Source organism: Felis catus, chromosome B2 (assembly GCF_018350175.1).
Source record: "Felis catus isolate Fca126 chromosome B2, F.catus_Fca126_mat1.0, whole genome shotgun sequence".
Lineage (NCBI taxonomy): Eukaryota > Metazoa > Chordata > Mammalia > Carnivora > Felidae > Felis > Felis catus.
The window spans coordinates 66085206-66109895 of NC_058372.1; the positions used below are offsets into that span (position 1 = coordinate 66085206).

Below are 24690 nucleotides of genomic sequence, written 5' to 3' on the forward strand. Positions count from 1 at the left end.
TGGCTCAGTTGGTTGAGCGACTGGCTCTTGATATCGGTTCAGGTCACGATTTCACAGTTTATGAGTTTGAGCCAGTATGGGGCTCAGAGCTGACAGCACAGAGTCTGCTTGGGATTCTCTTTCTCCCTTTCTCTGCTCCTCCCCACCACACATGCACACTTTCTCTCAAAAATAAATAAACATTAAAAAAAATACATGTATATATATATATACACAAATATATGTATATATATGTGTATATATATATATATTTTTTTTTGACATTACTGGAGCGCCTGCCTGGCTGGCTCAGTGAGAAGAGTGTTTAATTCTTGATCTCAGAGTTGTGAGTTTAAGCCTCATGTTGGGTGTAGAGATTGTTAGGGTCAGGCGAAAGGCAGGGTAAAGATAGGAGTCAGAGGCTAAAAAATTTTAACAGTCAAAGGCTTTATTTGGGAACTAAGGTCTCAGGCGAGGTTCCCTGACTCAGGGAGAGAGAGAGAAGTCAGGGAAGTCGCACCCAGGTGTGGTGGGGTGGGTTTTTTAAGCTGCAGCGGTTCCGGGTTTAGGTCCGGGTGGGCCTTTCTCGTATCAGGTTGTGCTGTCGCTCGGTGATTGGTTGACCTCCAATTCGTTCTGGCACGCTACTAGGGGCTTTTCATTGGGTTGCTCTGGCAAGATGGCCATCCCCTCTACTGTGGTTCCAAGGACATCCTAACAGAGATTACTTAAATAAATAAATAAATAATAAATAAATAAATAAATAAATAAATTTGACCAATTACTAAAAGATAAAAATTGAAATTTTTAGGAGTATGGTATCCTTTTAAAGCCAAAATATCTCATTACTCATTATTTTGGATAATTTTTATCACCACCAATCACTCTCAAACCAATATATAACTTTAACTTAACGAGCTATAACCACCAGGTTAAACAATTTGAATAAACTGTTGATCTAATTTCTTAAATTTCTTAACTTTGTTAGGTAGAAGCTAAATATGAGCAGTGGAAGGAACGCAGGAGGCAGAGTCCCAAGTCCTTGAGGGGGGGAATGATAGAGACTTGAACAGGAGGCAAGGATGATGATAAATAGGTCCCAGATTAGAAGGTAAGGGTGGGGAGATCCACAAAATCCCGACTTTGCAGTTTCCAAAACCTTGGGACTAACAGACCAAGAGTCACAGGTGCAGAGCAAGTGCTCTCCTCTTCCATCTCTGCCCCAGGGTAAGCCCTACATTCATTATAATGCATTTGCCTTGTGGTTAAAACTCTCCCCCACCCCAGTGAGAAAGACTGCCATGATGGTCTGGTACAAACCTTGCAGGGTCAAAAACTCCCCGTACCCACCTGTAGTATGAGTCCCACAAATGATTGAAAGCAGCCTCCATGAGAGACCACCCCAGTGTACATCTCGGCTCCTCCCAGCCCAGGAAGACCCAACAAATAAAATTCTAAGGACAGTTGTATCCCGAGGAACCTGCCTGCTGTCTCTTAGAGAGTGTACTGTTGCTTTAATAAAACTGTTGCTTTCACTTTGGACATCAATCTCTAATTCTTTATTGCTAATATTAGTGCCAGGAGTCAAGACAAAACACTTTTCACGTTGACAACCTCAGTGCACATTAGTCTTGGAACTTCTCTTTTCAAAAGATAGATAACTTTTTTTTTTCTTAAGTTTTATTTATTTTGAGAGAGAGCATGAGCAGGGGAGGGGCAGAGAGAGGGAGAGAGAATTCCAAGCAGGCTCTGCAGAGCCTGAAGCAGAGCTAGAACTCATGAACCATGAGATCATGACTTGAGCCGAAATCAGGAGTCAGACACTTAATTGACTGAGCCACCCAGGCGCCCCTAGATAACTTTAAATACAGACAAATATAATGAAGGCTTTCTACTCTATTAAAATTTGTCACTAATATTAAGTTTACGTATTAAAGAGAATGTATGTGGGGCGCCTGGGTGGTGCAGTCGGTTGAGCGTCTGACTTCAGCCAGGTCACGATCTCGAGGTCCGTGAGTTCGAGCCCCGCGTCAGGCTCTGGGCTGATGGCTCAGAGCCTGGAGCCTGTTTCCGATTCTGTGTCTCCCTCTCTCTTTGCCCCTCCCCTGTTCATGCTCTGTCTCTCTCTGTCCCAAAAATAAATAAACGTTGAAAAAAAAAATTTAAGGAGAATGTATGTGAGAAGGAAAGAATATATGTGATTTTTGACACTTTCCTAATTTCACAGAGCATGGTAATATCTCTTTTCTAAATTTAAAATTTTAGTTAAGAGATAATCAGACCATTAAAATAAAGTGTTTTCAGGGAGTCTGGGTGGCTCAGTCAGTTAAATGTCTAACTCTTGTTTTCGGCTCAGGCCATGATTTCATGGTTCTTTTGATTGAGCCCTGTGGGCTTTGAGTTGTTAGTGGGAATTCTCTCTTTCTCTCTCTCTGCCCCTAACACACTCGTGTGCACGTGCTCACTCTCTCTGAAAATAAGTAAACATAAAAATAAAATAAATAAAATAAAATAAAACAAAATAAAATAAAGGGTTTTTTACTGTCTGAAAAAAGCGGGGCACCTGTCTGGCTCAGTCAGTAGAACATGTGACTCTTGATCTTGGGGTCATGACTTCAAGCCCCTTGTTGGGGAAAGAATTCACTTAAAAAAAAAAATCAATGTTATCCAGCACGTTCCCAGACTAAAGAAGAAAAACCACAAGATCATACCAGTTGATGCAGAAAAAGCATTTGATAAAATTCAACACCCATTCAAGACTTAAACAAAACAAACCCAAACACTCCAGTAGGTGGAGAAGAGAACTGCCTTAACCTGAGTGATATTTGATTTACAATAAAATGTATACATTTGGCCTCCATCCCCTTTTTGGTCCAGAGAGCTCCTAAAACCCTTAAAATTTCCTAAGTGAGGAGAGTGATAAGGGTGCCTTTTGTCATGTTAATGAGGTGACTTTTGGATCCCATCACTGCTTAAGTTTAGAGGGTGTGTAGAGGGTTGAAACATTCAGTCCCACCCCACTGACCTCTGGGGGAAAGGAGAGGAGCTGGAGGTTGAATCAATTACCCATGGCCAGGGACTTAATCAATCATGTCTTTGTAAAGTAGCCTCCTTAAAACAACAAAAAGACAGGGTTTGGAGAGCTTCCAAGAGTGTAAACATGTGGAGATTCAGGGAGGAGGCATGGAAACTCGGTATCATTTCCCCATACCTTGCCCTATGAATCTGTTCATCTGGCTGTTGCTAATTATATGTTTTATAATAAGCCTGTAATCTACTAAATATTTTCCTGAATTCCTGAGCTGCTCTAGCAAATATATTGAATGAGCCTGGGGAGAGGGCAATAGAAACCTCCAATTTATAGCTAGTTGGTCAGAAGGCAGGGTTCAACTGGCATGGGGGAGGGGAAGCAGTCTTGTGTAGACTGAGACCTTAACCTGTGGGATCTGATGCTATCTTTAGGTCGATAGTGTCAGAATTTAGTTTAATGGGTGCCTGGGTGGCTCAGTTGGGGCTCTGTGCTGATACCTGGAAGCCTGCTTTTGGATACTCTGTCTCCTTCTCTCTCTGCCCCTCCCCTACTCATGCTCGTGCTCTCTCTCTCTCTCAAAAATAAACATGAAAATAAAAAATAATCAATAGCCAAAGTGTGAAAAGAGCCCAAATGTCCATCAACAGATGAATGGATATAGAAGATGTGGTATGTATACACATTGGAGTATTACTCGGCAATCAAAAAGAAAGAAATCCTGCCATTTGCAACAATGTGGATGGAACTAGAGTGTATTATGCTAAGTGAAATTAGAGAAAGACAAATATCATATGACTTCACTCATATGTGGAATTTAAGATACAAAACATGAACATAAGGGAAGGGAAGCAAAAATAACATAAAAAAGGGGAAGGGGGACAAAACATAAGAGAATCTTAAATACAGAGAACAAACAGGTTCATAGGAGGGGCTATGGGTGGGGGGATGAGCTAAATGGGTAAGGGGCACTAAGGAAGAAACTTGCTGTTATACAAAGGGGATGAATCACTGGAATCTACTCCTGAAATCATTATTGCACTATATGTTAATGCACTTGGATGTAAATTAAAAAATAAATAAATGAATTAAAATAAAATAAAATAAAATAAAATAAGAATTTAGTTTAACTGTAGGACACCCGGCTGGGGTTGCAGAAGTGCTTGGTGTGGGAAAGCCTACACACTTTTCATAACCAGAACTGGCAGAAGTGATATAGTTGTAGTAGAGTACTGAGAGGACAGGAGACACACAGGAGGAGTGTTTCCTAAGCAAGTTGATGAAAAGCATCTACAAAAACCTCCATCTAACATCATATTTAATGGTGAAAGACTGAATGTGTCCCCTCTAAGTCAGTTCAAGGCAAGAGAGGGGCAGGAGAGAGGAATTATAAAGGAGCAAGAGAAAACTTGGGGATTTTGGAGATGTTCGTTATCTTGATAATGGTGATGGTTTCACTGGTATATACAAATGTCAAAACTCATCAAAATGTACACTTTTAGCATGCCATTTATTCTGTGTCATACTTGTTAAAATTTCTCAAAAACAAAACAAACCACATTTGGATACTCCTATATATTTATTAAAAAGCTAACCTTTTTAAAATAACTTTTCAGGGGCACCTGGGTGGCTCAGTCAGTTAAGTATCTGCCTTTGGCTCAGGTCATAATCTCATAGTTCATGAGTTTGAGCCCCACATCAGGCTCTGCGCTTTAAGTGTGGAGCCTGTTTGGGATTTTCTGTCCCCCCTCCCCTCTCTTTCAAAAAAAATAAATACAGTTTAAAAAACAAAATAATAATTTTCATACCAAATCCTGGCAAGAAACATTAATGATTTATAATAATAAATTGAGGACTAACTCAGATATAAATAATAGCCGATATTCCTCTCTATACAAAATACCAATACCAAATAAATTTTCCCACCAAAGCCCGTAATAAGATGTTAAAATAGGACTCCTAATCTTTGTAGTTTTGTCTGAGGCCCCAAAGCTGAGAAAAATATATATCAAGTACTCTCACATTCAACAAGAGGAAGTTATAACACCTATAGAGGGCTTGTAAAACAGACTGCTTGGCAAAAATCCAATTCCACCAACATTAGCCCATCACCCAATTCCAGGCTATATATAAAGAAGGCTAAGATTTAAATGACTTGTGTCCACACCATGGGAGAAATCTAGGGATCTTTCCCCAACCCCTTCCCAAGCCAAGAGAGGGGTCTTCAGGAGAACCGCCAAGAAATTTTCTGTGTCCTCTATACTTGATGGAACACAGAGACTGGTGGGTGGGTGAGTTTCAGATCTGCAAAAGTCTAAAGGCAAAGGGCCAACCAATTGTCCAGATGGCAAAACATGGAGAGAGGACTAGTGTAAAATGGAAAGGTGTTTCCTTGCCAGTGGGGCAAAAGTGCCTGTGTCCTGTGGACCTGGAGAAAAAAGCCACCTTGAGTCATCTTGAAAATGCTGCTCAACAGAACTCCATGGAACTCCATTCCAGACTCTATGCAATCCTCTGGTGGGTTCCTCAGAGATGCCTCCAGCGAGGGCCCTTTGACTACAGGATCCCATCAAGGGTGAATCCTCCTCTGACTGGCTATTTGACTCCTTAGTTTTGGCTCACAGCAAATCAAACCCTTGGAATTTCCTGAGGCAGAGCCATCGAGGTGTCTTTTTCTATGTTAATGAGGTGACTTTTGGACCAGGATAACCAACCACTGATCAGAGGGTTGAAACTTTCAATCCAGCCCTTAGACCTCCAGGGGATAGGGGGCGGGGAAATTGAATTGATCACCAATGGCCAACGACTTAATCAATCATGTCTGTGTAATGAAGCCTCCATTAAAAATCCAAAAGGAGAGGGTTCGGAGAGCTTCCAAGTTAGGGAATAGGTGGAGATTTGGAAAGAGTGGTACATTTGGAAAAGCATGGAAGCTCCTTGCCCTTTGCCCATCTCTTTCATCCAGCTGTTCTGTGTTATCCTTTCATAATAAACTGTCAGTCTAGTGAGTAAATTGGCTCCCAGAGTTCTGTGAGCCACCCTAACAAACCCAAGGTGGGGTGAGGGTCATGGAAACCTCTAATTTATAGCCATTTGTTCAGAAGTACAGGTAATAAGCTGGACTTGCACCTGGTGTCTGAAGCCCAAGGAAGGGGGCGTTGGAAGCTCCAATATGTAGCCCATTGTTCAGAAACACAGGTAATAACCCAGGTTCATGACTGGCATCTGAAGTGGTGGTGATGGAGGGAGGCAGTCTTGTGGGACTGAACCCTTAACTTGTGGAATCTGATGCTATCTCTCGGTGGGTAGTGTCTGCCCTCTCTATGTCCCTCCCCTGGTCGCTCGCTCTCTCTCTCTCAAAAACAAATACACATTTAAAAATTAAAGAAACAAAAACAAAACAAAAAAAATGGGGCACCTGGGTGGCTCAGTCGGTTAAACGTCCGACTTCAGCTCAGGTCATAATCTCACAGTTCATGGGTTCAAGCCCCACATTGGGCTCTGTGCTGACAGCTCAGAGCCTGGAGCCTGCTTCAAATTCTGTGTCTCCTTGTCTCTCTGTCCCTCTCCCTCTCACTTTCTCTCTCTCAAAAATAAACAAAAATAAAAATTAAAAAAAAAAGAGAGGAATTGTCTATCTGTTCTCCCTTTTAGTTCCTTTCTTCATACCCAAAGCCCTGATTCATTCCACCCTAGTTTCTTTGCCTTACCTGTCCCTCATTAAAGTCCCACACCTGTGGCAGAAGTTCATACTAGCAGTCCTTGAAGGTTGGACATTTTATTTTTCTTTTTCAACAATATAGCTGAACACTATTTAATTTGGCAGCTTAATAAAATTAAATCTTAGACATCCCCTGTGCAACAACAATAACCATGCTTTCTGCTAAAGTTAGAAAGAAAAACAGGGGCACCTAGGTGGCTCAGTCAGTTAAGTGTCTGACTCTTGATTTTGGCTCAGGTCATGATCTTACAGTTTGTGAGTTCGAGCCCCATCGGGCTCTGTACTGACAGTGCAGAGCCTTCTTGGGATTCTCTCTCTGCCCCTCCTCTGCTTGTGCTGGCACTCTCTCCCTCTCTCCTCTCTCAAACTTTAATTTTTTTTTTTAATTTTTTTTTCAACGTGTATTTATTTTTGGGACAGAGAGAGACAGAGCATGAACGGGGGAGGGGCAGAGAGAGAGGGAGACACAGAATCGGAAGCAGGCTCCAGGCTCCGAGCCATCAGCCCAGAGCCTGACGCGGGGCTCGAACTCACGGACCGCGAGATCGTGACCTGGCTGAAGTCGGACGCTTAACCGACTGCGCCACCCAGGCGCCCCTAAATTTTTTTTTTAATGAAAAAGAAATAAAAACAAACCGCATGAAATTAGGTCCAGATTTTGATGGCTGAAGTCAGGTTAGGATAACCTAGTGTTTCCAGAACTGCTATTGCAGAGATTACAACATGGACCTGGTACAGCCATCTCTCTTTGAACAAAATCTAATTCCCAAATTCTACATGCCAAACAGATAAACGTCTTCTTCCTCATTAGTTAACCATACAATCTAATGTTTCAGATTTAGTTCCTGTAAATCACGTTCCAGATGCTTGCTTTCTGAAAATATTCCCTGAAATCCTGAAAATGCTCCCTGGCCACATCTTCATTTTTGTTTTCTCCCTAGAGCAAGGTTCCTGAGCAGGTGGCAAAGCAAACACTCAACAAAAGTTTCCAGATTAAACAAACTGATGGGAGCGGGGGTGGGGGGGAGGGTTGGCAAGGCAGAGGGATTAGAGAGGAATCGGGATGTAAACTGAGATCTTAGCTGAACTTGAGTGGTTCTGAGGAACCAGAGCTTCTTCAACAGCTCACCATCAGTTTAAACCCCTGGATGACTTCTCCTGCTCTTAGCATGGTCTGCAAGGCCTTGGGCTGACCTGCTTCCTCCCTTCCCAGCCTTAACACTGTCTGCTCTGCTTTACTTCAATCCCAGCCACTCGGCCCAAGCATTGGTTCCCAAGATCTCTAGTGGGTGGCGCATCTGCTCCAGTCCCTTACGCCTGGCCAGGCTCACTGCCAGGCTCACAGACTGACTTACTTGGGGAAACTTCCCTAACCGCCCCCCCACCCACCACCACCCAGGTCAGTCCCAAGCACCCTGAAGCTCCTCCAAACACTTGATGGCCAGACAGCCCCACTCCCAGTGACGCCCTGGGTCCTGGGAGTCCTGGCTGCACCTCCTGGGGAGCCTACAGTGAGAGGGAGTGGAGATCTGTTTGGGCACTCCTGTGGGTCCCAACCAGGAATGCCTACACCTGCTAGGAATCTTCCCCTTCCCCCACTCCATGCAAGGAGTAAAATTGTTTCTTGTAATCTTCAAAACTTACATACATATTTAAATGTGAATATATGAATCATGAGGAGGGGGTGTGACTGATGAGCTTTGGTTTTCCTAATCTGTAAAATTACAGTATTGAGAGAATTAGGTGAGTCACTAAATGCAAGATCTCGATGGAGTTCCTGGCAGGCAAGAAGGCCTTAATCAGCACTGGCTATTGTTAACCACTTTTGGGCCAAAGGATTTCACTAGATTGGATTTTGTTCCTGTTCATCAATTCTGTTTTGTAAGCAATCCAGGCTTTCCTTGACTAAATCCTAGATTTTCCTCCTCTCCAAATCTCATCAGTGCCAAAGTCTGACCTTCCCTAGGGCAGACCCCTCATCTCCATTACAATGGAAGTTGTTTTGCCTTTCATAATCATGCACTTATCCTTGGAAAACTGGTCAAAAGCTTAAAACTCAAGGGGGAAAAAAAAAGGTAGCCACCCCCAAAACAACCTTTTTTTTTTTTAATCTTCAGGTTATTCCAAAACCTTTCTTATGAATTGTCTCAAAGTTTTGTGTATGTGTGTGTGTGTTTTTAAGGGATAAAACATCTTCATTCCAGGGTGTGCATGGAATCTATGGCATATTCTTAAATTTCCAGATTTTGCTACTTTGACCCAGATTAACCTAAAGATGTTTTCTACCCTTGGAAGCACTGCCCTCGGGACGAAATTTGTAGATTTTAAGTGCAAGGACAGTTTTTGTTGTCGTCGTTGTTGTTTTTAATGTTTATTTATTTTGAGAGAGGAGAGAATCCCAAGCAGGCCCCTGGAGGTCAGCGCAGAATCCCACAAGGGGCTGTATCTCACAAGCCAGGAGATCATGCCCAGAGCTGAAATCAAGAGTCCGATGCTTAACCGACTGATCCACCCAGATGCCACATAAGGGCAAGGACAGTTTTGTGTGTTTCATTTGCATTGCAGAATTTGGATTCCCAACTCTCCAGTTTACATTTCCACACACATTCATTGCAAACTGATTGTTTGAAGGGTGCACTAGCCAAGGACAATTTGAGGGAACCACAACTGTTGGTCTATAGAGCAGACTCAAGCAAGAAGTACAGAACTCAGAAAGACTACGCATTTTAACAGATCAGCAAAAGAAGAGTATGCCAACCATCTCTGGATGAACTTGTAGAGAAACAGGCAATATTACTGCTGGGGGTGAAATTACCTTAACCCCTGTGGAAGGCGATTTGGTAATATCTATCAAAATTATATATACTTTTTCTTCTCTGGACCAGCAATTTTCCCTAGAATGTAGCCTACAGACTACTTGCAAACTGGCAAAACAATGACTTTCAAATATTCACCACACCTATGTAAAAGCCAAAGGTTGGGAACAACCCAAAAATCCTTTGGTAGAGAACTAATTAAATGGAACAATGCCCAGCTATAAGGAAGGAGGAAAATAATCTACATTTATAATTGTAATTGTATTTAAAAAAAAAAACAACAACTCTGGGAGAGTGCATAGACAGCTTTTTATTTTGGGAGAGTAGAAATAGGTAGATAAATGGATAATTTTTATAATCCTATAAATGATAGGAAGGAGACTTTTCTATCATTTTGGGATTCTGATCCATGAGTGTGGTACCTATTAAAAATTTGCAAGTGTTAAATATTACTGTTACTTAAGAAAATGCTGTTTATTCCAATATAACTACAACCAGTACTCTCCCCTTAGTCCATAGTTCTCATTACATTGCAACCATTGACAGGTTTTCAAAAATATCCTGCCCAATGCTGTTCCGTTAAAATGTGCCCAAAGCCACAGAGAACCACCATGAGGTGACCACGATTCACCAACAATCTCTTCCCTGGAAACTAAGATGGCACCTGCCAACAGCCCACCTCATCCCAAACAAGCCCCTCCCCAGTCTATGGAGTCTTGGGCCCTGGTATTGCCTCTGGTCCTGGCAACCAATGATTCTGCCATGACAGGCCATGAGATCTCCTTGCCTGCAAGGAACAAATGTGCAAGACAGACCAACCTTTGTAAATAATCAAGCCCTCTTACCGCATGGAGCTAAGCCAGCTTCCCCTCTTGACATTCCAAATAGGAGGAAATTCATTTATCTGTGTCTAGTTCTTCAAAATCAGAGGTACAGTTGTTTTAACAATCATTTCTTGTGGGTGTGGGAAATATGAGACTGATTTCCCCCCAAAAATCTTGGGCAGGAGCTGCTTTCTGACCAGAGTATTGGTACATTTCTCAAGGCTGTAAGGGAGGGTGTCAAAATGCCAATTGAGGTACATGCCTGGTCTCCTGCTGTACTCACCAAAGGAACTTCAACAGTGTGCCAAAATGCATCTTTGTTTTCCCAGTTACCCAAAAGCTGTATGGTGTGCTAAAGACCCCAAAAAACAGGACAAGCATTCCACACTTTCAGGAGACAGAAAAACAAGGCCCTTTACAAAGGATTTCCATGGCTTCTCCCATTGAGTCTTCAATAATGAGAACCTTAAAGGATTGGGCTGGAGGCCGGAAGGGAGCAATCTAGTTCCAGTGGCAGTGGATGAAGAGCAGCCCTCCTCCTACATTCAAGAAGTATTTATTGAATGCCCATTGTAAGGGACATTGTTCTAAGACTTGACATAGTCTTAGGACATAGTCTTGGCTTATTTAATCCTCACTACAACACATTGAGATAGTTATTATCCTCATATTACAAACAGGACACTGAAGCACAAAGGCCGACATGCGCATGGCTCCAAACCTAATAGGTAGCTGATAATTTTTCAAACCCAAGCAGTCTAGCTTGTATCAGCGTCTTCTGAAATAACCCTTAAACATTCTATCCTACATATTGCCTGTTTAAAAAAAAAAAAAAAAAAATCCCTGTCTTGCTGGAGTTTACACTATAGTGGAAGAGAGGAGGAAAATGAGCAGCTAACACTGTCAGTAAGGTTTACAAATGCGATGAAGAAAAGTAAAGTAGGTTAAGTAAAGACTGTGAAGGAGTGGACCTCTCTAGAGATGAACATGGACCTGAGAGAAGGGATCAGAACAATTTGAAAATGTGAGAAATGTTCCAGGCTCAAGAGAGAAGATAAAAGCCCTGAAGGGGTACCAAAATGGTTTGCTTGAGAGGCAGCAACAGGATAATAAACTAGATTACACAGGGCCTTACAGGTCAGGCTAAATAAATGTCTCTCAAAAATAAATGTTAAAAAATAATAATAGTAATTAAGAGTGGCTGAAGAACAGATCGTGAGATAACTAAAAGAGAAACCATTGAAACCTGTTTGAGTCTCTTCCAGGAGTCCTGGCAAGGGAAGATGGGAGTGGAGACGGCAGGGCTGGAGAAAATGCAGGTGCAGGAGGGGCTTCAATTTGGGTTATTTTTTTGAAGGTAAAGATGATTGGGCTTGCTCCTCGATTTCATGTGAAGTGTCAACGATGGCTCTTAGTTTTTGGCCAGAACCACTGGGCTAAAATGGTGGTGCCATTCATTTAGTGATAGTGAAGGGGGTGGGGGTGGGGGGGTGGGGAGCAGTTATCTGATGGACATGCCACCTTGGCCTCTTACAGAAAACATCTAATTGATAGTTTTCTCTCCCATTATTGGTCAATCTCCCGAAGAAATAGTCAACACTTCTTACTATGTGATGCCAGTTATAAGTACCATACATATATAAACAGCTAAACCTCACAACTTCATATGGAGTCAGATGCTATTATCTCCAAATTAGAGACTGAGGCGGTTGAACAACCTAAGGTCATAGGGCCAGAAAGCTCCCTAAGTGGGATTCATTCTGATCTGTGAACTACCAAGCTAATCTCTAGTAGGGAAAAGTGTAGTCCCCAGTCTGACTGTCCCTCCACCATCAGGATTGAGTCCCACCTATTGTAAACCTTTCATCTACCCGCCCCCCCCCCCCATTTCACTTACCCTTTGGGGGCCAAGTGTGGTAATTTTGTATAAGTGAGGTAGAGAATCCCAGAGACCCTTTCAAGAGGTCTGTATGGTTTTCCCTTTTCATATTCCTATCTATAAGGCTAAATTTTCTTCAAATTCCAACTGAAATAACATTCTGCAGCAGACTAAATGCAGAGAACTCAGCTAGTGGTCTTCTATTTGGTTTACATGTATATAAAAGTAGTACATTGAAAAGGTACTGGCACTTCTGTATTTGTTTGAGAATATTTGCTTTTCATTTTATACATGTTATGTTCACCTATTATAGTTATGTTTAAAAAGAATCCAGGTCAGTTCCAGACAATATCACATTTCCCCTAAGACTGACTGAGTTTTGGTCAAAGCTGCATCTCAGAACCCAACTCCTAGACCCTCCCTTTTTTTTTTTTTTTTTACCCCAAGTGTGCTCTTGGACATTTCTAGCTGTGAAAGTTTTAATTAAGGGTTAAACTCAAGGGCCACCTTGGCTGTGATGTTATCTCCAATATCTTCAATGAAATATCAAGGAGCTATTTATTCAAAATTTTATTCTTTAATTAGCAAACTTGGGAGGAGAGGGGCAGGTGGCAATGGTAGCTACATTAGGACTCCAAGGCAAAGCCAGAGACCACAAACAGTTGGTTTTTCCTTGCCAAGCTGGAGCAGACTTTAAACCAGGCCAGATCATTCCAGCTCTGACCACAGTCTACTCTCAATCCTGCATCCAGGTGCGTTGGTTGCTAACTGGCTTCACTTCATCCAAGGACCTAGATGCAGGGCCTTCATGGCATCCTCCAGCTTGAGCATCCCTGCACCAGAAAGCAACAGATGTTCATGAGGAGAGAGGGTAAAAGCCTGGGCAGTTCTCAGCCTCTTCAAAGGTTCATTTCTGGGACTTCCCAGCCCAGCGGTCTGCACCTGGAATTCTTGGGAGTCCTCAGAATGTGGGGCCGCTGAGCCCATTCCAATATCCCCCAAGAAGCTAGGGGGAGTGTTGGAGGGAAGGGAAGAATGGGGGTCAGGTCTCAGATAATCTTCCCCTATGAGGCCAGTCCCAGGCAGCCTCTCTTCGTAGTCTTAATCCAGGGTCTCTAGGACCAAGAGACGGCATTACTGGGGGCCGCCCGGGTGGTGCCTAATGTGCGGGTGGTGGTTGCCAGCGGAAGAGAGGGAGAGTTGAGAAGGGCTACAGAAGAGGGAGTAAAACTACCCAGGCTTCCCCAAACCTCTCACCTCGTTCCTGTCGCTGGCGGTGCCACTCGGCCATGGACTGGAGCATCCATTTGGCCCTAAGCTTGTACAAGTAAGAGCCATAAACCACGACCTCGGCGAGTCCCGAGGATTCCAGAACCTTTAACTCAAGCATGACTTTGCTGACTCGCTCGATGTACGGGATTCGAGATCCACCTACGCCTGTTTGGGGAAGGAGATGAGCGCTCAGGACCACGGAGACCGAGACGCCTGGGTCAGGGCTGGGCTCACTCACCAAACATAGGTTCCAAGAGTTGTGTCTGGACCTGAAACACCTCAGGATCTTTCAAGTCGTCGGGAATTTTCACCCACGGTGGAATATCTTTTCGTTTCGGCAGCGTCCCCATCTGCACTGGTTTCAAAACCAATTACACTCCAACCCAAGCTAGGCCTAACACAGCCAGGGCCACGGCGCGGGCTGGAAGTTGAGCACCTGGGCAGGCCCCGCCTACAACAAGCCCCGCCCCCTGCCTGGGGCCCTAGTCGGCCACTCACATCGCTCCGCCGGCCCGCCTGCGCTTAGGCCGTGCACGTGACCACCTCCGTCACCTTACTCTCTCCCCAGCACCGGTGGGCCCAGCTGCCTCAGAGGGTATAAGGGTTTCCGTCGACTCGTTGCTTCCGCACCAGAATCTCTTGGCCTGGGGAGTGTGTGGGGGAGAGGGCGATGGCAGCTCTTCCCCTGGGAACAAGCGGTTGGGCCTGAACCCCCAAAAGTCGAAAACTGAGGTTTGAGGGTGCGAGAACCACAGGGGAGCTGCCAAATCAAGTTCTTGCCTCCCACGTTCCAAAGGAGGGTTCCATTTCCCCTGGACCTAACGGGGCCCAACCCTGAGTCTTCACTGAGACCCCTACAACTCATGGGGACTTGGGAATTAAATTGCTGCCATTTAACAAATGAGAAAAGGAGATTCAGAAATTATTTATCTTCAAGGAATGTGATGGGGGCTCTAAACTGCCCCTGCTGTCCACATTCCTTGAAGCCCATGAGTCTGGAACTTTTAAATCTATCCAGATTTCAGAGCTCAGGTGTGCCGCACCTGGCCATTTTGGCCCAAACTGTATGTTTTTAATGTTTATTGATTTTGAGAGAGAGAGAATGTGAGTGGGAGAGGGGCAGACAGAAAGGGAGAGTGAGAGAATACCAAGAAGCCTCCACACTGTCCAGACTTCTGGTTCTAAATAGTTTTGTTTAGGGGCAGGTGGGTGGCTCAATCAGTTAAGCACCCAACTTGGGCTCAGGTTATGATCTCAGGTTTGTGAGTTCGAGTCCTGCATTGGGGATTCTTGCTTGGGATTCTCTCTGTCTGTCTGCTCTCCCACCACTTGTGCACACACACACTCTCTCTCTCTCAAAATAAATAAACTTAAATAGTTTTATTCATTTAAAAAGCACATCATTTGTAGTTCATACATGGGATTCACCCAATGAAAGTGTGATTTCAATGTTTCGTAGCTTCATAAATGCAGAGATGAAGCTGACTTTTCCCAAGACCTTGTTCTGGTAACATCTAAGCCCATGAGCTTACTATTAAGACTATTTCTTAGGGCAGACTTCCTCATATTCAGTCAAAAACTAGGTTCTTGGGGTGCCTGGGTGGCTCAGTTGGTTGAGTGTCTGACTCTTGGTTTTGACTCAGGTTGTGATCTCACAGTTGGTGGGTTCAAGTCTGGCTCTGTGCTGACAGTGTGGACCCTGCTTGGGTTTCTCTCTCTCTCTGCCTCTCCCCCCTTCTCAAAATAAATAACCCTTAAACAACTGTGGGATTTTAGCAACCACCAATGTAATCAATTTATATAATTATCCATGGCTAAAACTATCAAATATTCAACTATTAAGGAACTGGATATTCACAAGGTCTGGAAGGAATGACAGGAGAGAATGTTCCTTTACAATATAGAGTTGGAGGATGCCACCTCAACAAAGTTGGAGATGCCACCTCAACAAAGACCAGAATTAGCATCACCAATAGGACAAATGGACTACTGGTTTGTCAATGTCATATAAACAAAAATGAAGACTTTTATTAATAAAGAGACAATGAAATGCAATGCATGATTCAAATCCTGAATCAAAGGCAGAGACAGAACATTTTAGACCAATGGGGGCTGTTTTTTCTTATAAGATTTTATTTTTAGGTGCACCTGGGTGGCTCAGTCAGTTAAACTCAGGTCATGATCTCATGGTTCATGGGTTCAAGCCCTGCATCCAGCTCTGTGCTGACAGCTCAAAGCCTGGAGCCTGCTTCAGATTCTGTGTCTCCCTCTCTTTCTGCCCCTCCCCCACTCATGCTCTTTCTCTCTCAAAAATAAATAAACATTAAAAAAATATTACAAATGATTTTATTTTTAAGTAATGTCTACACCAACATAGGGCTCAGACTCACAATGTTGAGATCAAGAGTCACATGCTCTACAGACTGAGCCAGCCAGGTTCCCCCAGTGGGGACATTTTAATATGGACTATGTTGTAAAGTAATATTTGCATATATGTTCTATAATACAGAACTTGTAGAACATGACAAGTATTTTTTAATTTTTTTTAATGTTTATTGGTTTTGAGAGAGAGAGAGAGAGAGAGAATGTGAGTGGGAGAGGGGCAGACAGAAAGGGAGAGTGAGAGAATACTAAGAAGGTGCCACACTGTCAGTGCAGAAGCCAACACGGGGCTCCATCTCACAAACCCTGACATCATGACCTGAGCCAAAATCAAGAGTCTGATGCTTAACCAACTAAGCCACCCAGGCACCCCAAGTATTTTTATTATATAAGGGAAAGTACTGTTTCTCATGAGAAACATGCTGAAATATGTAAAGTGAAGTGTTGATATCTACAATTTACTTACAAATATTTCAGCCCCCTGCCAAAAAAAATGAAACACTATCATTTTCTATGTATATATAGAAAGCCAATGTGACAAATGTCAACAGTTGATTCTCAGTAAGGACATACAGAATTCTTCTTACTTTTCTGTGGTTTTGCTTTTTTTGCTTTTTTATTTTTTTTAAGTAGGCTTCATGCCTAACTTAGAGCTTGAACTCATGACTCTGAGATTAAGAGTCACATGCTCTACTGACTGAGCCAGCCAGGCTCAGTTCAAAACCTGTGGTTTTGAATTTTAACGGAAGGGAGGAGAAGTAATTGTGTGTTAGTTAGCTAATACAAAGTAACACTATTGGGGGACAAAAGTGCAACCCATCTCCTCAGTGAGAATTTTCTTACCACACTTTCTAAATACTTTCCTGTACCTACTCCCACAACATTTCTTTGGCTGGAAGTTCAATGTAGTATGTATGCATGTATGTATTTAAAAGCTCCTATTTTTAAGGGGTGCCTGGGTGGTACAGTTGGTTAAGCATCCAACTCTTGATTTTGGCTCAGGTCATGATCTCATAGTTCGTGAGTTCGAGCCCCACATTGGGTTCTGCACTGATGGTGTGGTACCTACTTGGGATTCTGTCTCTCCTTGTCTCTGCCCCTCCCCTGCTTGTTCTCTCTCTCTCTCTCTCTCTCTCTCTCTCTCTCTCTCTCTCTCTCTCTTTCTCTCTCTCAAAATAAATAAAAATAAACTTAAAGCTTTTTAAAAAGCTTCTATTTTTAAGCAATCTCCATACCCAACATGGGGCTCAAACCCACAACGCCAAGATGAAGAGTCACATGTTCCACTGACTAAGCTAGCCAGTCATCCCACCAATATAGTATTTAAAGAAGCAGATAGAGAGGCACAGGAATTATGTCTAACTTGAGGGCATTAGAGACAAGCCTGCATAACTATACAAACTTATTTCAAACTTGTAAAACTGTACAGACTTTGAGGATAAACAACCAAGACTTAAATTGTTGCTTCAGAAAGTATGACCATCCAAAAATATTGGATAATAATGACTAATGTCCCTTCTAAAGAGCTCATGCACAATTAAATCAGCACAAGTGTCACATCAGCAGCTTATAAGCACTGGTTTCCCCACTCCTATCAATGATTCCCCCACTGTCTGCCTGGCCCCTAGGATAAGTGACTATGGAGCCCTCGTTGCTTTTTCACTTACCCATTTTGATAGTAGTTTCACAAACTGCTGGTTTGGGGGCCTATTTGGCAAGTGGTGTGATTTACTAAGGGGAATTATATTCCTGTCCCCAACCCTTCCTCAGAAAGTGTGCTACTACCAACCCCTTCTTGCTTGAGGAATACCTATCTTAACTTTTGTTATTTCCCAGGATGCAAGTATTTACGTGTCTCCCTTTAATTTCCCAGTCTGGTTAACCTTCTGACTCTTGATTTCAGCTCAGGTCATGAACTCACTGTTCGTGAGATCCAGCCCCTACAATGAGCTCTACACTGACAGCATGGAGCCTGCCTGAGATTCTCTCTCTTCCTCTCTCTCTGCCCCTCCCCCACTCATGCACACTCTCTAAATAAATAAATAAACATTTAAAATTTATATGAAAGTGTGGCTTAGTTGGTTGACTCTAACTCTTGGTTTCCACTCAGGTCATATCCCAGGGTCATGGGATCAAGCCCACATTGGGCTCTGCGCAGAAGGTGGGGCCTGTCTAAGATTCTCCCTCTGCCCCTCTCCCCTGCCCATTCTTGCTTTCTCTCTAAAATAAGAAATTAAATTAAATAAAAAATAATAAAATTTATATGAAAAGGCCAAGGAACCAGAATAGCTAAAACAATTTAAAAAAAAAAAAGTATGATTAATCTGCCTAAATTTAACTATCATTTTATAGCTATAGTAATCAAGACTGCGTGGTATGGGCAGATTAAATGTAAAATATATGGACATAAAGACTTTAGGGAAAAATACAGGCGTAATCTTTCAGAAACTAGGCTAATCTAAGAGTCCTTGGGTTTGTCACCGAAAGCTTGATCCATAAAAGAAAACATTGATCAATGGATCTCATCTAAAGTAAAAACTTTTGTTAAGAACCTGTTAAGATGAAAAGGAGGGATTCCTAGGTGGCTCAGTCAGTTGAGCATGAGACTTTTGGTTTCAGCTCAGGTCAAGATCTCACAGGTTTGTGGTTCGAGCCCCAGTCAGGCTCTGTGCTGACAGCATGGAGCCTGATTGGGATTCTCTCTCTGCCCCTCCCCCACTCACATTGTCTCTGTCTTTCTCAAAAATAAATAAATAGACTTTGAAAAGAAAAAGAAGAAGAAGATGAAAAGACAAACTATAACTGGGAGAAAACATTTGGAAAACACATATCTCACAAAGAATGAGTGGATCAGTTAGTTAAGCTTCTAACTTCAACTCAGGTCATGATCTCAAGGTTCATGAGCTTGAGCCCCACCTCGGGCTCTGTTCTGACAGCTCGGGAGCCTGAAGCCTGCTTTGGGAGAGACAAAATATGAATGGGGGAAGAACAGAGAGAGAGGGAGACATAGAATCCAAAGCAGGCTCCAGGCTCTGAGCTGACAGCACAAAGCAGGATGTGAGGCTCGAACTCACGAATGGTGAGATCATGACCTGAGCTGAAGTCGGATGCTTAACTGACTGAGCCATCCAGGCACCCCTCTCTCTTTTTTTTTTTTAATTTTTTTTTGTAATCTTTTTTTATTTTTGAGGGGCCTGGAGCCTGCTTTGGATTCTGTGTCTCCCTCTCTCTCTGACCCTCCCCAACTCTTGCTCTCTCTCTCAAAAATATATAAAAATATTAAAATTTTTTTAAATGAATAAACATTAAAAAAAGAACACATAAAGAACTCCCAAAACTCAAGAGTAAAAACTAATACAAGTAGAAAATAAAAGACATAAAGACATTTCACTTAATGGGATATAGAGATGCCTAGTAAGTACATGAAAAGATGTTCATTATCATTTGCTATTAGGGAAATGTAAATTAAAATCTAAATAAGATGGGGCACCTGGGTGGCTCAGTCAGTTGGGCGTCTGACTTTGGCTCAGATCATGATCTCACAGTTTGTGGGTTTGAGCCCCGCGTCAGGCTCTGTGCTGATAGCTCAGAGCCTGGAGCCGGCTTCGGATTCTGTGTCTCCCTCTCTCTTTGACCCTCCCCAGCGCTCACTCTGTCTCTCTCTCTCTCAAAAATAAATAAACATTAAAAAAAAACAAAACACCTAAATGAGATACCATACACAACTATTAGAATGATTAAAATTAAAAATAGGGACAACCCTAAAGTGAAGCTTCAGAAAAACTAGATCACTTGTACATCGTTGATGGGAACTCTGAAGAGAATCTGACAGTTCCCCAAACAATTAAACAGAGTTACCATAGGACCCAGCAATTACTCTCCGAGGTATTCACCCAAGAAAAATGAAAACATACGTCCACACAAAGACCCTCACACGAATTTTCAGAGCAGCCTTATTTGTAATAGCCAAAAGCTGGAAACAACACATATGTCCTTCAACAAGTGAGTAGTTAAATAAACTGTGATATACTTTACCATAGAATAGTACTCAACAATAAAAAGAAACAAAGTGTTAATAGAAATAGCCTGGATGGGGGTGCCTTGGTGGCTCTGTCTGTTGAGCATCTGACTCTTGATTTTGGCTCAGGTCATGATCCCAGGGTCACAGGATCAAGGACTACATTGGGCTCTGTGCTGAGCATGGTGCCTGCTTAGATTCTCTCTCTCTCTCTGCCCCTCTCCCCTGATAGCTCTTGCTCTCTAAAATAAAAAATTAAATTAAAAAAATAACGAAATTTATATGAAAAGGCAAAGGAACCAAAATAGTTAAAATAATTTGGGGGGGGGGTGTGGAAAGAATGACCAGCCCCAGGTGGAGCTCCATTGTGAACATGGAGCCTGCTTAGGATTCTCTCTCTCCCTTTCTCTCTGCCCCTCTCCTGCTTTCTCCCTCCCTCTCTCTCTCTCAAAAAAAAAAAAAAAATAAACATTAAAAAAAAAAAAAAGAAGAAGAAGAAAGAAACAACCTGGATGAATCTCCATAGGATAATGCTGAATGGGTGGGGGGGGGGGGGGGGGGGAAGGCCAATCCCCAAAGTTTACATACTATATAATTCCATTTACATAACATTTTTGAAATGACAAAATTATTGAAATGAAGAACAGATACATGTAAGTGGTTGCCAGAAATTAATGAGGGGGTAGGGACTGAAAGGACGTGGGTGTGGCTATCAAAGAGCAAGATGCGGGATTCTTGTGAAGGAAATATTCTGTGTCTTGACTACACCAGTGTTGATGTCCTGGTTGTGATATTGTACTAAAGGTTTGCAAGATGTTACCATAGGAGGAAACTGAGTAAGGGTACATGGGAGCTCTCTGTATTTTTTTTCTCTCTGTATTTTTTATTTCAACTGCATGTGAATCTACAGTTATCCCAAAATAAAAAAAGTTTAATTAAAAGAATGGAATCAGAATTTTAAAATTTCTGGGGCGCCTGGGTGGCTTAGTCAGTTGAGCATCCGACTTCAGCTCAGGTCATGATCTCACGGTCCGTGAGTTGGGGCCCCGCATCAGGCTCTGTTCTGACAGCTCAGAGCCTGGAGCCTGCTTTGGATTCTGTGTCTCCCTCTCTCTCTGCCCCTCCCCGACCCATGCTCTGTTTCTCTCTGCCTCTCAAAAATAAAGAAAACTAATTAAAAAAAAAGAATTTTAAAATTTCAATATCTGTCTGAATTTCAGTCGCAATCTTGGAACCCCTTTCTAGCTGCCATATACCATTGTGTTCTATTGGTAGTGAAAGGTGGATAGTTAAGAGATTTAAAGAAAACACTGTGGTACAAAATGATTAACAATATGTTCTTACATAAAGATCATTTCCTGCTTAATGCCATTCACAGTAAAGTCAACTACATATTTTTTAATTATTTTTTTAATGTTTATTCATTTTTGAAAGACAGAGAGAGACAGAGCACAAGCAGAGATGGGGCAGAGAGAGAGGGGAGGGACACAGAATCTGAAGCAGGCTCCAGGCTCCGAGCTGTCAGTACAAAGCCCGATGTGGGGCTCGAACTCACAGACCGTGAGATCATGACCTGAACCGAAGTCGGATGCTCAACTGACTGAGCCACCCAGGCGCCCCTAAAGTCTACTAGATATTAAACATTATAACTTCAGGTTTTTTTCTTATTGTCTAATTCATTTGCTTTTCTTCTGTTGGAGAATGTTTACATCCTTTTGCATTGAGCATCTCTATTAAGTAGCAAATAATTGGATATTTTAATCCACTCAGGTTTAATTCTGGTTGAAAACTTCAAAACCATCTGAATGTGTTATTAGGGTAGGCCTTTCCATCATCTAAACACTCACTACCCCTCAACACCTGTTACTAGCTATAAAAGTAGATACTTTCTTGACTAAAGAAGGTAGGGATGGGAGTAATGCAGGGAGGGTGACCGAGATCTTCCAAAAAGCTGAGGTCAGAGTCTTCCTGGAAATAGCATTCCAGAGCAGCTGGTGGCTCCTTTTACTGTTAGAAGAAATAATTTTAATTATTTACTTTTCAGGCCTATAACACAGTATAAAGACACTGGAGCCAGAAGCATCCATGTTGATAATTACAACATGAATTATTCATTTATTTATTTACTTATTCATTCACTTGTTTATTTAATTTTAGAGAGGGAGAGAGAGAGAGAAAGAGAGGGAGAATCTTAAGCAGGCTACACACTCAGCGTGGAGCCCAAAGAGATGCTTGATCCCAAAACTCTGGGATCATGACCTGAGCTAAAATCAAGAGTTGGACAATCAACTGACCTGGCCACCCAGGCACCCCACAACTTGTATTATTTAAAGTGGGATGTGCAGAAGATGATAAAGCTTTCTTTACAGTGGACTTCAGTGTTTTTTAATCTAGACCATAAGAGATACAAAGCAGGAGTAGAAAGACCTAAAACAGAACAAAAGATGCAACTAGAAATACTCTTTTTTGTTATAGTTGTTTTAGGTAGTATAGAAATTTTATTTCTATAGTAGAAGCATCTATTTTGATTATAGAAAAAATAACAGTCTTTTAAAGTCAAGGTAATGAAGCAGAAGTATATATTTTTTCTTATATGTCCATACTCAAATATCACATATGGTTTTAAGACATTCTGAAATTAACAAGGAACAAATGCAGAATCAAAGTAGTATCTGTGAACAGAAGGGATGTATTAAAGCTACATGATCAACCCTGGAAATTGGAAAATCCAGAGTGATCTCATATAGTGATTCTCAACTTTCTTGTGCCTTAGAATCACCTGGATTGTGGAAAAAGCACCTTCAGGGGATTGAAGACAAATCACCAGGTTAAGCAAGCCCTTGGTCTCAGAATAAATACCAAAAGGAATAAAGATACAAACTCTGTTCCTCAGGGAGGGGAAAAGACAAAATACACCAAGATATGAGATCCGATTTTCACTCACTGTTATTTCTGCGAGCCTCAGATTCAGGAATAATAATCACTACTACTCTCAAAGTTGTTCCACAGATTAGGTCACATAGTGTGTGATTAGTGCTTCCTTAATTCATTCACACACAGCTACTATCATTATTTCATCATCATCATCATCGCTATCCTCTAATACAGAGGACATGCTTCCCCCACCCCAATACCACTCCCACATAGCTGTTATTATTTATTTAAAAAATCATCACTCATGGATTTCAAGCTCATGGACTACTGGCTCCATTTTTATATTGGTACCATTTTGACTAGCTTCAAGCATTCACTTACATTAAGATTTCAGTACATGGTTGAAATGACAATTTTTCTATCTAAACTAAGACAATGAATTCAAAGAAAAAAGGAAACTAAATTTTAAAAAGTGTGTGTTGCTTCTAAAGTATGCAGAACTCACATAAGGGGTGGCCAGTGGAGAGAACACTGAAACATCTCATGAGACTGCACTGGGATTCCCACAAAAAAATTCTACACATATCTCCCTCAGTGAATGTTGGGTGTAGACAACCCTACATGCTCAGAGCTTCTAATTAGTTTTTTAGTTCCAAACTTCAGTGATTACCAGACAAACAAAAACAGCATAGGGCAAATGAAAAATAAAAGAAAAAGAAGAACACTGGTCCAGAAGGCCAACTTTTGAATAACAAGAGAAAGAGACAGGAAACACAAGGGGGAAAAATGTGTGTGTGTGTGTGTGTGTGTGTGTGTGTGTGTGTGTGTGTGTGTGTGTTTTAAGTTTATTTATTAAGAGAGAGAGAACACAAGTGGGCAAGAGGTAGAGAAAAAGGGTGACAGGATCTGCAGCCAGCTCTGGGCTGACAGCAGAGAGCCCAATGGGGCTCAAACTCATGAACTGTGAGTGGAAGTCAGATGCTTAACCAACTGAGGCCACCCAGGTGCCCCAGAGGAAAAAAAAAATGTTTAGTGAAATAATTGAAGATCATTTCCCAAAGATTAAGATCAGAATGGCCTAAACTTGTCAAAAGCATCAGTGGAAGCTAGAGGACAATAAAGTAAAGCATGAAATTTTGAGGGGAAAATTATTTCAGTCAAGAATTCTAAGGCCAGGGACAGTTGGGTGACTCAGCCTGTTGGGTGTGGAACTCTTGATTTCAGTTCAGGTCATGATCTTGCGGTTTGTGAGTTTGAGCCATGTTGTCAGCACAAAGCCTGCTTCAGATTCTCTCTCTTTCTCTTTCTGCTCCTTCCCTGCTTACACACATGTGTGCACTCTCTCTCCCTCTCTCTCTCTGAAAAAGGAAAAAATTTAAGGCCAAATGTCCAAATAACTATCTGGATAGAATAAAAATATATTCCAACATGCAAGGCCTCAAAATATGCATTTCCTCAGAAAATAATAGAGGATTTACTCCATCAAAATGAAAGGAAGTCTCTCTCTGTAGAGCAGTCAAATAATGAAAACTTTGCCTCAAATATTATGAACTTGGTGAGAGAATCTCTGGTTCTCAGGGTGAATGTAGCCCAGGTTAAGCCCAGTGTAAACCACCACTAAGAGTCCAAATTCCTTATCCCTTACCTGAACTCTCCCACCACGTTCCCCAAACCCATTCACTCCCCAGATGCAAAAACACTCCCAAGCATTTGGCTAAGGCAGATAGTAAAGAGCAACAAAAAGGGTTAATCTTTGTACTACTGAAAACTCCTTTTTAAAGCTAATTGTTAACCCAAATTAGACTCCAAAACTGAAGGGACAATGAACGATAATGAAATAACTGCATATGTCATATATATAATTTTAAAGTACTGTAGAATGAACCAATCTATCTGA

General features: G+C 42.0%; 1 protein-coding gene and 1 long non-coding RNA gene across 2 annotated transcripts in view; both read right to left on the reverse strand.

The window, feature by feature from the left end:
• Positions 1-426: 426 nt before the first annotated feature.
• Positions 427-24690, reverse strand: part of LOC123385433 — a 28554-nt gene continuing 4290 nt past the window's right edge. Inside the window, exon 3 of the long non-coding RNA XR_006597913.1 lies at positions 427-706. This is a non-coding gene — a long non-coding RNA (uncharacterized LOC123385433). The remainder of the gene's footprint in view (positions 707-24690) is intronic.
• On the reverse strand, positions 12803-13979 carry DPPA5 (developmental pluripotency associated 5). Its single transcript, XM_003986310.5, has 3 exons — positions 13758-13979; positions 13505-13684; positions 12803-13080 (listed from the first exon to the last, which is right to left on the reverse strand). Exons 1-3 carry the CDS (start codon positions 13867-13869, stop codon positions 13022-13024), a joined length of 351 nt encoding a protein of 116 aa, XP_003986359.2. The 5' UTR covers positions 13870-13979; the 3' UTR covers positions 12803-13021.

Bases quoted from the DNA above. Each gene is read 5' to 3' on its own strand.
- DPPA5 (XM_003986310.5), bottom strand. From the start codon at position 13,869: ATGGGGACGCTGCCGAAACGAAAAGATATTCCACCGTGGGTGAAAATT. The intron at 13,685-13,757 runs GTGAGTGAGCCC...TTCCCCAAACAG, and splicing joins ACTCTTGGAACCTATGTTTG to GCGTAGGTGGATCTCGAATC. The intron at 13,081-13,504 runs GTGAGAGGTTTG...TTTCTGGTGCAG, and splicing joins CCGCCAGCGACAGGAACGAG to GGATGCTCAAGCTGGAGGAT.